Source organism: Rhipicephalus microplus, chromosome 1 (assembly GCF_043290135.1).
Source record: "Rhipicephalus microplus isolate Deutch F79 chromosome 1, USDA_Rmic, whole genome shotgun sequence".
Lineage (NCBI taxonomy): Eukaryota > Metazoa > Arthropoda > Arachnida > Ixodida > Ixodidae > Rhipicephalus > Rhipicephalus microplus.
This window is the reverse complement of record NC_134700.1, coordinates 98005224-98018962: the sequence shown is the minus strand read 5'-3', so window position 1 is coordinate 98018962 and position 13739 is coordinate 98005224. Positions and strand designations below refer to the sequence as shown.

At 47.6% G+C, this 13739-nt stretch overlaps 1 protein-coding gene across 3 annotated transcripts in view; it reads right to left on the bottom strand.

The window, feature by feature from the left end:
• The window catches only part of LOC119177930 (uncharacterized), a 69040-nt gene that overhangs the window by 25453 nt on the left and 29848 nt on the right, over positions 1–13739 (bottom strand). For all 3 annotated transcript variants that reach the window (XM_075885954.1, XM_075885933.1, XM_075885922.1), the window contains exons 6-9: positions 8570–8632; positions 7431–7818; positions 3075–3187; positions 2467–2571 (exon numbers count right to left, since the gene is read on the bottom strand). In XM_075885954.1, the coding sequence (XP_075742069.1) occupies positions 2467–2571; positions 3075–3187; positions 7431–7818; positions 8570–8632 (669 nt within the window). The remainder of the gene's footprint in view (positions 1–2466; positions 2572–3074; positions 3188–7430; positions 7819–8569; positions 8633–13739) is intronic.

Sequence of the window (13739 nt, the reverse complement as noted above, 5' to 3'; positions counted from 1 at the left end):
CATCACTGAAAGCCCTAAGAAGTTTCGTCAATCTCTGCTCCTATTTTCGTCGCTTCGTGCGCAACTTCGCGTCTTTCATCGCACCTCTCACGGGTCTGCTTTCCAACAGCAAACGTATATCTGCATGGTCACCTGCATGTGACGACGCATTTCGCCAGCTGCGCCGCCTGCTGACCTCACCACCTATTCTTCGTCACTACGACCCCGCTGCTGCCCCAGATATTCACACCGATGCAAGTGGCATCGGTCTTAGTGCAGTTTTGGCACAACGGAAAGGCACCCAAGCCGAATACCTATTCGCCTATGCAAGTCACGCTCTCAAGAAGGCTGAATTGAATTACTCCGTGACAGAAAAGGAGTGTTTGGCCATAATATGGGCGTTGGCGAAGTTTCGCCCATACCTTTACGGCCGTCCTTTCGACGTGGTCACAGACCACCACGCTCTATGTTGGCTGTCCACCTTGAAAGACCCCTCTGGACGCCTGGGGCGTTGGGCACTTCGATTGCAGGAATACGACATCCGTGTCGTATATCATTCCGGTCGCAAGCATGCGGATGTCGATGCACTTTCCCGATCGCCATTAATACCAGATGTGGCTTCTCTGTCACAACTTTTTACCACCTTGTTACCACTCGACACCACTGACATGCTTTCGGAGCAGCGTAAAGACCCATACCTTGCCTTGTTACTGGACTACCTTACCGATCCGTCTGCTGCCCCTCCTACGAGAGTGCTACGCCGGCAAGCAGCCCACTTTTCTATGCGAGACAACATTCTGTACCGCCACAACTACATGTCTGGAGGTCGAAAGTGGCTCCTTGCTGTCCCTACTCATATGCGCTCTGACATCTGCATGAATTTCCATGCAGATCCCCAAAGTGCTCACGCAGGTGCCCTGAAAACCTACGAAAGGCTGCGCCAACTATATTACTGGCAAGGAATGTATCGCTTTGTGCAGAAATACGTTCAGTCTTGAACCACTTGCTAACAGAACAAGACACCTCCGCGGCACCTTGCTGACATATTACAGCCGCTCCTGTGCCCGGCTCGCCAATCGACCGCGTGGTTATCGACCTTTATGGCCCCCTCCCATATAGTGGCTCTTGAAACCGGTGGATTATTGTCAGCGTCGATCATCTAACACGCTACGCTGAGACTGCAGCTCTACCGGCAGCGACCGCCCACGAAGTTGCACTCTTCATTCTCCACAGCTTCATTCTACGCCATGGTGCTCCACGGGAATTACTCTGTGATAGGGGTCGAGTGTTCCTTTCGGAGGTCATCCAAGCTATCCTCGCTGAATGCAACATCATCCCCTGGAAATCTACCGCATGCAATCCACAGACAAATGGTCTCACTGAGCGGTTCAACCGCACACTTGGCGACATGCTGAGGATGCACACCTCCTCCGACCACACTAACTGGGACGCTGTATTACCTTTTGTTACCTTCGATTATAACACCATGCTGCAAGCGACTACCGGTTTTTCCCCGTTCTTTCTGTTGTACGGCCGCGAACCATCCCACCCACTCGACACCATACTCCCGTACCGCCCTGATGCATCGGAGTGCTCCCCGCTTTTTGAAGTCGCCAGATACGCTGAAGACTGCCGTCAGTTGGCTCGGTCTATGACAAGTGAGCCTCAAGGTCTACAAAAAAACCCGACATGACGACGTTCATCACATAGCGCCTACGTTTCGTACTGGCTCCCTTGTGTGGTTTTGGGTGCCTCCGCACGTTCCTGGCCTGTCTTCTAAGCTTCTGGCCTGGTACCATGGTCCATACCGTGTCATTGACACAACCTCGCCAGTGAATTACATCATCGAGCCCCAAACACAATCACCAGATTTACACCGTCGAGGACGCGAGACTGTACACGTCGACCGTCTCAAGCCCTACTACGACCCCCTCATTGTGCCTACTCCCTGAGTTGCCAGGATGGCTACTCTTCACCGCAGGGGTATTGTAGTGGAGCATACGCACTAACGTGTATGCGCCTTCCAAAGAGAACAAAAAACCCCGTGCTCTGATTGCGCGAGAACCTATGCCGCTTTTGCCAGACTTGCCGTACGCCCATTTTCCGTCGCGACCTCGTTGCGACTCCTCTGTTTGAATAAATATCATCGTACAATGCACACATGCAAGCAGATAACTGAGGGAGAAATGACTCATAGTTCAACAGGTAGTGTGGCAGCCAATGAACGAGGCTCGCGAGTGGCACAACTTCTTGTCCTGAGAGCCAAGACAAAACACTCCTCCTGCACCATTGCCATTTCCCTCTCCGATATGCCTTCAGCATCGCTCTCACAAGAACAGCTTTTTCGGACTTGAGAGTTCTACAGCTAATGCAATGCAAAACATTTTACATACAAAAGCTATTCCTAGATACTAGCCAACCATGCAACTCAAGTCAAGCCACACTGAGAAGAGCAACAACAAAAGGCAGAAGACAGAGGCCGCTCACGTGATCACACGGTGGGCAGAACCAATCGCCGTCTGGGATGATCATCAGTGCAGGCTTGAGGCAGGACGTGTGGTAGCCCGCATCACACACGTCGCACAAGAGGATCTGTAATGCACAAGCTCACTCCTTCAGTGTTGGACGCCACGTTGTGGTGAGTTCTACAACACCATAACTTACAAAGAACTTTGCCTTGTTTGGCTACCACAAACAGGTTTGTCACACTGTTCTTACTTTCAGGTAAAGACACATGAGGTAAAAAAAAAATCAATTTGCAGTGTCCTCAGAAAACACACAGGTTTTTTTTTTTTTTCTGATTTACGAAGACTGGTACTTAGTTGCCTCATGAATTGATTGCCTCAATTCTCTCATTCATCAAAAATTGAAAAATTTGAGAAGTTACAGGGCTCTGTCACACGCTTTAAGCACTTTCCCTCTTGTTCCGTCGTAATGAGCACACTGAAAAGCTACACAAAGAAGGATGACGAGGGAGAAAAAAAGCTACGTTCCAGAAACGACTGCTACCTTACAGTAAAGCCAAATGCTTACCCGTCCCACCATGACAACTCTGAAAGGAGAATCTGCATGCAATTCTTCCCATGCTCACTTACCCACTCTGGGTGGTCCCCCTTGCCGCATTTGGCGCAGGGCTTCTCGTCCTGCTCCGGTTCACTCTCTTCTCCTCCGCTGCTGCCGCTGGCCTCCTCTACCTCTTCCGTGCGTGCTGCACGCAATATGGAAAAGCGAACAGTGCAGCTTCAAATACCATAAAGCCATTTTGTCGTGTTTTTATTTCGTCGTACATGATAAAAATAATGTGAAAATCAGCACAGGTGGGAACCACAAAATTTCCTTTAGAACCTAATCAAAGGCTATTCCTATTTAGTGGAAACGTTGCTTACTTCCACAGAAAACGAACAGAATTGCCTCATTTAACACGATTCCTTGTCCACTAGACACACTGAATAAGCGAGCATAAGTAAGGAGAGGTCTTAGTTATTAGAAAAAAAGCGGAGGATGAGGTTACAGCCCGCACATCGACTGGTTTGGTTCCTGTTGCTTGTCGTGAACTAGAATAAAATGCTCCCAGCACCTTGCAGCAACGAACTAAAAAATGCGTCTCAGCAAAGCTAAGTTCACGCAGCAGAGTGGTAATGTGAACAAATGGGGAGACGACATTCATTTCTTATCTCTTACACAAGGTATCTCTCATAAGGAGATTACCATGTTCCCATTTTTTGATCAACCCCTATTTCGATACAGGCACACTGGTATTGCAATTGCTATTCGTCTCTCCCACCAATGTCTCTCATAGGGTTGAACGTAGTCTTTGGCTGTGACATTGCCTCTCAAGGTCTTAAACTGTACTGCCAGCAGCAGTGAATAAACACTGCCACAATGCCTGGCAGACACACCCACCTTCTCCTATTTTGAGGAAGCGCAGGTTTTTCTTTGGCATATAAATTTGCTGTTTAGTAAATGCACGTTACATATTCCAACATTTCAAGTGCTTTTGAGACATCGCATGACAGGCAGACGATTTTCGTGCACAACAAAAATTTCTAACCAACAGCGAAAGATGAATTGCGAGGAAGAAGCAGTATAAAAATGGTCAATTCTCCTTTATTATGCAATGGGGAATTCGCGTGGCTAATACGATTTTGTACGGCATATGGAGCTAGTGAGTATTAAGCAACACAGACTAGTTCTGTGTTACTCCATCCAAGCTTGCAGGAATTGCAGGAAAAGAACAACTCAGGGGTGCAACAACCAAAATAGAATTCGGAGCAGCAAAATGTTACGTTTAGAGCACTAAAATGCAAATCTCGAACAGTTTACAGAAAAACAAAAACCAATTCTTTATCATGAAAGACCACATTTGGAGCAGTATAAAAAAATGCTTACATTTAGCAAAAAAATATATGTACGAAGTACTGAACCCACCAAAATCCTGTAGAGAGAACATGAGCACTGCTATTTCAATAATAGTAGTGTTCCGAATTACTCCACTAAGTAAACAATGAAAAAGTCCACATTAGCATTTGCCACTCCTGTCGAATCTTTTTGACAAACTCTGTGAATTTAAATGTGGCTTTGCCAAACCGGCGACCTTGAAATTGAAGAGATTTCTTAAAACTGAGGATTAGGGGTGGTGGAAAGAGAAACTGTTGCACAAGTTTTTCTTTTTTTTTTAAAGGTCAGCGGAAATATAATTTGCTGCTCTAAATCATTGACAGTATCTATTTAGACGTAAGCGATCATACTAGTACTCACAATTACGCGGGGCGTACACACGTGAGTAACTGAACAAAATGTGCTGTGTTCCATGACTAGCGCTAACAGCCCCTTCCAAATCAGATCAGACTTTTCCGCGAGACACCAGTGTACTGCGGCGAACGTGGCTTAAGCACCGTTCTGCTTTGGTTAGAACAAGGACGAGCAGTCCCCCCAACCATGCCCCAATGGTCCCCCCAATGGTGGTGTCAAGTTTTGCGGCCTGTTATAATCCGCCTTCCTGGCTTGGCGCCACTTAGATGCGTGAGACATTTCCGCTGAGCCTACCCCGATTTCTTCCGGGTCAGTGCTCACAGGAATGTGCCAAAAGCGGCGACAACACGACAGCAGTACTTGGAATTCTCCAGCGCAGCTGGCTCCCTCGTAAAAAAACCCTTTGATCACGCCAGACTGACTGACGTCTTAGCATGGCGACCGTTTTCCACAAGCCGTGGCCTGACCGGCGTCGCGGGCCTTATCGATTAGTCACCGCTGCACTTGACCACACATCTGCATGTCTTTGCACCTTGTTGCGTCGAGCATAGTGTTTTTCCCTCGCCATGGGATGAACTGGCCATGCTTCTTCCCTCTTTCCTTGGTTGGGAAGAAAGTGGTGTTTCACCTTCCCCTCTTGGGGCCGAAGGTGAAGGTGACAATTCCATAGGACTGTGCTGGCCTCAATAGTTTTCCCTGCAATGGAATCCTAGGAAAACCAAGGCATAAAACGCAACCACCGCGACGCTCCGAACAAGCTACCAGAAGCTCCCATCAAGCTTCCATTGAAAGATTCCATGATATTTCCACCATCATGTAACACACTACCTTAAAAATGTAATTTTTCTAAATAAAAGCTCTTGTTAATAGCCCGGCTACTCTCCTCGACATGTCTCCAAGAGTTTGGCTGGCTCCGGTCCTCTGGGCAGACCCACAACTACATGAGGCTTAACTTCTCGGCTCGCTTGCAAGGTGCGTTAGACCACATAAAGTGACAACGGTGCGCATACATTGGCGCGGCGGGGGGTGCCAGATATCTATCGCCAGGACGACGCAACTTGAGTCCAGAAAAATGTTTACGTGCCACTGCTATGGCAACCCATGTGGTGGCTGGCAACGACGGTGTTCGCAACACGTCAACCTTGATAGCGGGCGGAAAACACCACCTATGTTCCTAACATGCCATAACCACATTTGCTGACTAGAAAATTCTTATTTCCGTTGGTGGCTACGGTAACGCATTTTTAGATGCGAAGCATCTTATGGTTGAGCTCAATGTAGAGTGCGGCGTGACCACCTTTGCAGCACATGCGCACCTCCTCCTCTCGATCCTCTCCTACGATTCCCCTTCTCTCTTCCGAGTCGCTGGCGAAGGCAACGAAAAGCATCCTCAGCAGTGAGGGGTCCACACCTCCACTGCGCATGTGCATCCTCCTTCTCTCTTTCTCTCTTCTCCTATGCTCCAAGTGGAGACGTGTCCCATGTTGTTCGTAGCCGTTGATCGTAGTCCCCAAGGAGGTTTACGTCAAACCCTCTCGCGTGAATGCGAGGGTGTGGGAGGACAATCTTCTCGCGTGAGCAGTGCGTGGAGGTGGGATGGAGGGGGTGGCATGAACACTGCCTCCATGCCACACATGAGCTAACATCTGTGGCTGCGCTGTAGAAAACCTTTTCCGCACATTCCTCCTCCTCACTCACGTTAGGTCGCACACATGCTCAGTTACTGCGCCGATGTCATAAGTTCCACCGTCAGCCATGACCCCAGTTGCAGTAATACCTTAATGCCTGCCGAGATCACGGAGCAGCGGAAAGCTCGACATGCCGAAGTTCAAAGTAAACGTCGGCAAGAAGACCCCGAGCTATAAAGGACCAATGTAAATGGTAAACGGCAGCTCCCATGCTGCTTCGCATCACGTCATGGTCCCCTTGAGCGGGAGATGTGATTTTTTTTTTTTTTTTTGTCTTGAAGTTCCACCATCCCGCCGATAGGTATCTACTGTGGTCCGCAGACAGATGGGAACACGGCGTTGTTATTTCATCTCATATTTTATCAGGTCGATCGCATCTCGCGGGTGTTCTCCTCTAACAACTATATTTTACATTGTGGTTTAGGGTCTAAGTGCTTGGCTCGATTGATGACGCCAAGTGTAGGTGGCCAATGTGGCCTCTATTTCCCGCTGAAATTGGTGCACGTGAGATAATTATGAGACTAATCGGGCAATTTAGCGTAGCATAGCTCAGTTCCCGCAAATTACATGGCTTTGGCGTAGTTCGGCACAATAATGGGGTATTGTATGAAATTGGCGCAAGCTGTTGCACCTCTGGCAACTGCACAAGAGTATAAATTTCCTGCTCTGTGAAGACAGACTACGCTTTTTTCTAATACTTTGTCAACACGGAAATCTGCCACAATTTTCTTTTAAACATCTGGTGTCATTTCAGGAATTTCTATTGAGTGCTTGGGAAAACTGAACAAGCATTTCTTTAAGTGGAGCGCTAAATTTCATTAACTAAGGTAGTTTTGCCATTTTCGGTCTTTCTTTAGGTCCACGTCAGTTTATTCCTATAAAAAGATTATGAACTACCAACTTGCCCTTTTACTATTCTACACAATGTTCAGAGCAACAGGACAGAAATTATGACACGGAATCGACCAACAATGCAAGGTAAAAAGAATGCAAAGCCGACGAGCTACGTACCCTTTCTGACAGTGCGCGCCCTCTTGACCACCACCACCTCTGCGTTGGGGTCCACCTCCTCGCAGGCAAACTCGTCCTCATTGTCGTCGAAGTGCAGTTCCTCATCCTCATCGTAGGCCTCTTCCTCATAGGGCTCCTCCTCGTCCTCAAGCTGCGAGGACGAGTCTGAGTCCGACGAGGCCTCCCAGGGGTTGTGGTAAGACCGGCGGCGATATGTGCCGTTCACCCCGGAGCCGCCACCGTGCTTCCCACCACGGCGTCTCTTCTTCTTCTTCTTTTTCTTCATGGTCTTGCGGCCCTTGACCTCATCTTCTTCTTCTTCCTCTTCTGCACGAGCCTTGCCACTGCGCCTGGCCGAGCCCTGACTGCCCTGGTGGGCCTCGCCCTTCTGCAAGTTCATTTCAACATAAGCCACTCACATGTGTATAATTTAATCCCACCAACTTGAAGACATTCAGACGCAACCTGTCAACAACTGGGTGTAAATGTTTCAAGTTTATGCAACTTTATTTCAAGGCAGTTGATATCCTATTATTACAAAAATAAAGTCATATTAATTATTCATGATCACAATTCAATAATAATTAGATATTTTTGTCCTTATGTGATTCGTGTTCTGTTTTTGCATAGATAGAATCAAATCCCAAGCTAGAAATATAATTGTTCTCAATTAAAAAATTTATACTTTTGAAGTGATTTGCAACACGTTACATCGAACAACACTTGAAACGTGGTAGTGCCACTACCGAAGTAATCACATACATTAATATCCCGCAGAATGACATTAAATGGATATATTCACTATTATGTAGTAGCTTCAATTCATCTAAGCCTCAATATACCTTACTTTTTCTTTGCTGCTTGTCGAGACAATTAACAAGAACAAAGTGTGTACACAAATGTGTACGAAGCATTTCAAAGGGTTAAGGAAACCCACAAAGTGGTCATCCAAATCCTAAAATAAGTGCGTTGTTTCTTCTTCAGGCAAATCCGATATCTCAGTTTTTCAAATATCTATTTTGGTGGTCTCCCTCGAGTCTCAACTGCCATTGATTCCCAAGTGCAACTGCGGGTTTGTAAGACTACCACTGTACCCTGTTAACTACATTACGCAGATTTACGCCTCTATAGAAACCCACCTTTGACCTTCGTTTGCTATTCTCTGGAGGAACGTAATCTTTGTCAGCTTGACGACTGCGCTTCTGCAAAACAAAAACCACATAAATTGGAGAAATTATGAAAATACTGGAGAAATCAACCGTAATACAAACCGGCACAACTTCTTATTCCAACGCCACAGTCACATGTGCCACAAAAAGCAGGCAATGCAAGAGAAGGAACACAATTGAAAAGAAAAAAACAAAGATTCCATTGATGTGGCAGGAGCATGAAGCTATAAAGGAGGCTCACACAGGTTTCTTAGGAAAAAGCTTCGTAATCAGTTGACCCGGTGAAATTTGTTTGGTGAGATAAGCTCAGCTAAAGATTTTGTAAGGGTACTGGTCCTAAGTTCAATATTTGAACAAAGATGGTCCCAACTGCACCCATCTGTTTGTGTTGGTGAAATTATCACCGAAGCATATATTGATAGATACGTGGGGTTGAACCTTTCAAAAGCCCCATAAGATTATGAGAGATCTCGTAGTGGAGGGCTCCGGAAACTTCGGCCACTTGGGGTTCTTTAACATGCACCAAATTCTGACTGAGCACATGGGCCTACAACATATCTGCCTCCATCGAAAATGCAGCCGCCACAGCCGGGATTCAATCTCGCGACCTGCGGGTCAGCAGTCGAGTACCTTAGCCACTAGACCACCGCAACGAAGCACACTAGCACAAACTATCAACTGTGTAATCAAATGAAAAGCCACGATTATATAACAACAATATGCTGTGCAAAAATGCTTTACCATGCCTGCCGACACACTCACTGAATAAGACATATGCAAATATGTTTAACCAACTAGCTCACCGTTGAGAGGAAGAGTATTTTGAAGGTTTGTTTCTCTTCAGCTGATCTTCCTTTTATCTGGTCACAGTTCTTAGCTGTAGTGCTACCAGCTCTATAAAAATTTCAGGTTGTTCTGTGATGAAACTGACTGAAAAGACTTTTCTTGATCTGGCAACTGAAACACGCCATGCTGTACATGGTCTTGATTTTGGGGCATTACGCAAGTGATGCTGAAAAAAATAGAGAGAGAGAGAGAGGAGAAAAGCAAAAACAGAAAAAAAAAGAAATAGTAATGAGAATTGTTCGGGTTTAACTTCCTAAAACCACCATTTGATTATGAAAGACGTCGTAGTGGAGGTCTTCGGAAATTTCTATCACCTGGAGTTCTTCAACATGGCGCCTAAATCTAGGCACACGGGCCCCAAGCATTTTTGCTTCCATCAAAAATGTGACCCCCACGGCAGGGATTCAATCCCGCGACTTGCGGGTAAACAGCTTTAGCCACAAGAACACTGCGGCAGGTAAAAAAAAGTAAAGAAACTTGGTCACTGTTGTGTTCCAAGCACCCCCGTGTGACGAGCGAGCCTCCGAACCCGCGAAGGACCGGATGCTGAAACTGCTTCCAGATGTTGACTCCTCCCCTTCCCCCGCTCGGCGCAAACGAGCCACCGTTCGTTTCCCCCGGCAGTTCGGCCGTCGCCTCCATCCGAATAGGAATAAACTTGTTTTTAACCGTTCGAGGCTGTCTGCGCTTTTTGGACTACCGCGACCAACGCGTACGTCTATGGGCCGACGACAACACCGGACATAACAGTGGCTTCGCGCTTCGCGCTCCCTATCGCAGGCAGAGAGGAATTATTCCCAGCTTGATAAAGAGGGACTTGCCATCGTCTACGCAGCAGATCACTTTCGGCAGTACATTACCGGCAGGAAAGTGACTTTCATAACAGATCACCGGCCCTTATTGGGTATTTTGGGTCCCCAGAAGCCAATGCCACAGACATTGTCGCCGCGAATGACACGATGGTGCATCAAGATGTCGGCGTACGATTACGAACTCGTACATCGCACTGGGAAAAAACACCAGAACGCCGACGCACTAAACCGCCTGCCACTAGACACCACAATAGATGAACCACTCCCGCCGGGTGATATACTCATGTTCGAGGCGCTGCCGAACCCTCCGCTAACAGCTGACACGGTAGCAGCATCAACGCAGGAGTGCACTGTCTTGAAGGAAGTCTACGCAGCTATACAAGGCAACGTGCAGAAGCTAAAGGGTGAACACTTCAACGCTTACCGCAAGCGAGCTGCGGAGTTGAGCACTCATCGCGGTTGCATCACCTTGGGATCAAGAGTTGTAATTCCAGCGGCACTTCGCGAACAGGCCATGTCGCTTGTCCACGCAGGTCATCGAGGCATTGTTGCCATGAAAAAGTGCGCCAGAAGTTATATGTGGTGGCCTGGTATCGACCATGATATAGAATTAACAGTTCACAATTGCCAGCCTTGCCAATGCAACCACAGAAGCCCGCCAAGAGCCCCTATTCCTGAATGGGAAAGACCAGAGACGCCTTGGCACACCCTGCAAATTTATTTTGCTGGACCTATCGAAGGGTGTTCGTTCCTGGTGGTTGTAGACGCATACAACAAGTGGCTGGAGGTAAAACAAATGGCTACAACGACATCGGCAGCAGTTATCGACATTCTGCGGTCGTTGTTTGCAACATTTGGCCTACCGCGCAAGGTGGTCTCGGACAACGGCACTCCGTTTGTGTCCACGAAGATTCTCAAGTTTTACAGCGACAACGGCGTCTCGTCTGTTACATCAGCTCCTTACCACTCGGCTACGAACGGACAAGCCGAGTGCTACATGGCTGAGCTAAAGCGCGCCCTTACTAAAGACCAGACTGGGACAATGCAACGCCGCATCGCGCGCTTTCTCTTCAGACAGCACAACACTGTTCAAAGCACTACTGATCAAACGCCAGCGAAATTGATGTTCGGACGAAAAATGAGAACCCAGCTGACAGCAATTGTCCCGGAGCCCTCAGCGAAAGCACCGTCGGAGGAAGAAAAGCTCCCGCATAGCAGGAGAATTGAAAGTGGACAGCGCATATACGCCCGCCAGTTCCACAGAAAGCCCGGCTGGGTTGAAGCGACGGCACTCAAACGCATAGGTTTGCGGTCATGGCTCGTTGACATTGGTGGAAAGGCCACACGCCGCCACCTTAATCAGCTACGCCATTCAGGTAATTTGCCAAGGGAACCTCCCATTCAAGCAGCCACCTCGACGGAAGCTTCGTTCCACTTAGCCTGGCATCTCGCACCAGATGAATCGGCGCCGCCGCCCGCCGGCCCTGAACACAAGAGAAACGACACCCAGCGAGCGGAGGCTTCTCTTCCTAGTGCGTCCAGAGCGTCCACGCGCCCACGGCGGCCCCCAGATCGATTCCAAGCGACAATCTAGGGAGGGAGGAGATGTTGTGTTCCAAGCACCCCTGTGTCACGAGCGAGCCTCCGAACCCGCGAAGGACCGGATGTTGAAACTGCTTTCAGATATTGACTCCTCCCCTTCCCCCGCTCGGCGCAAACGAGCCACCGTTCGTTTCCCCCGGCAGTTCGGCCGCCGCCTCTATCCGAATAGGAATAAACTTGTTTTTAACCGTTCGAGGTTGTCTGCGCTTTTTGGACTACCGCGACCAACGCGTACTTCTATGAGCCGACGACAACACCGGACATAACAGTCACCAAGAACAAAGATGCCATAACTGAAATTGTTGGCTTGCTCCTACGCCAGTTTAGACAAGTTCTTTTGTTATTGCAGTGTGCAACAGTTTTTAATGCTGGGACTTCACTGGCCAAGTGGTTTGCTTCAGTTCAGTAGACATGATCAATTTGGTGTTGCACGACTCTAAATGGTGGAAGTGAGCTTTTTTGGAGCAGCTTTGGGAGCAGAAATAATGTGGTTTTGGAGCAGCTTTGGAGCAGTAAAAGGAAGTTTTGGAGCATTGAATTTTAGTTTTCGAGCAGATTTCTCGGGCCACACATCACTGTTAATTGGAATTTTCGCTTTCTGGTAAGCACAACAAATTTCAGTGGTTTTTACTAAGCATGCAATGCTGATCAAGCGACCAGACTTACCTGAAATTCATATATATTAAACCTTGCAACAGGAAAGGTGAAAGCGCAGTAACTCACACAAAAAACATTAGCAGCCCTCTGGACAGCTACTAGACCTTAGATGAATGACAAAAACTTAATTTCAAAATGTTGCCATGTTCAAAATGTGATCAAAGTACAGCATCCAACATGAACAGCAACTCAAGACTATAGGGGAGCTAATATAATAAAAGTTAGCTTCACACTAAACCAATTGGGTTCTATAAAAATAAATGTAAGAAAACTTATGTTCTAGTCATTGAAGTGCCACAACCGACATGAAAACCGCGAGGAAATTTAGGTTCCCTCGCTGCACCAGGAGTTATATAAACTAGAAGTACGTAATATTCCCTGCGGATCGCACATTCTACCCGCGCGTATAATTGCGCAAGCTGGAGTGATGAGCGGTGCTTGAGCAAATTAAACGAGACAACCAATTTCCGTTGCTCGGAGGGCGCAGGCGTTAGCACCCCGTTACCTGTTAGAACTGTCGGCGAATGCTCAAACAGAGGGGAAACACGCCGCCAGTCTTGAACGAGCGCGAAAAGACGCAGGGGAAAGGGGTCCCTCGTGAAGCAACCGTGAACTTTCATTCTAATCAAGGGCGTGGTTGCGATAGCTGGCACGCGAGATATCGTCAAGTATCAGTGCACGGCTAGTAAACCATTCTACGTGAAGCACTCTCAACGGGAAGATATTGTGCGATAGGAGCATTTCTCCCTGGAGCGGACGTACTTACTATTCTCTTACCCCAGCGTTTTGTAGTTGTGAGTGTCGCGATGTTAGATCCAAAAAAATTGGCCAGCAGCCTTCGCATTGTCAAGTGGTCGTGATGTTGGCGAAGGCAGCAGAAGTTGTTTTCATGAGTGAACTTTTTATTTGGGCTAACCTGTGCCCAGAAAATGAAACATCACTCTACAAGCAATACATGCGGTAGACTGATAGCAGCGAAGAGTGTCAGCCGTCAATAATCTGCCAGGCAGCAAAGTGCATCGGTCTTTATACATGGGCCAATGAAGATTCCCGCATTATCGCTAGTGGCCGCGTAAGTTCCAGAACAAACTGTAATGTATGCCTGGTGCGTGTAATCTCATCGGAAGGTTCTAAGATTATCTATATGGTCCCCAGTTATTCGGGCACGGTTCGGGCAAGGCAGCGTTACATGCGTAGTAGTGCAATAACAAAAACAGAAAGAA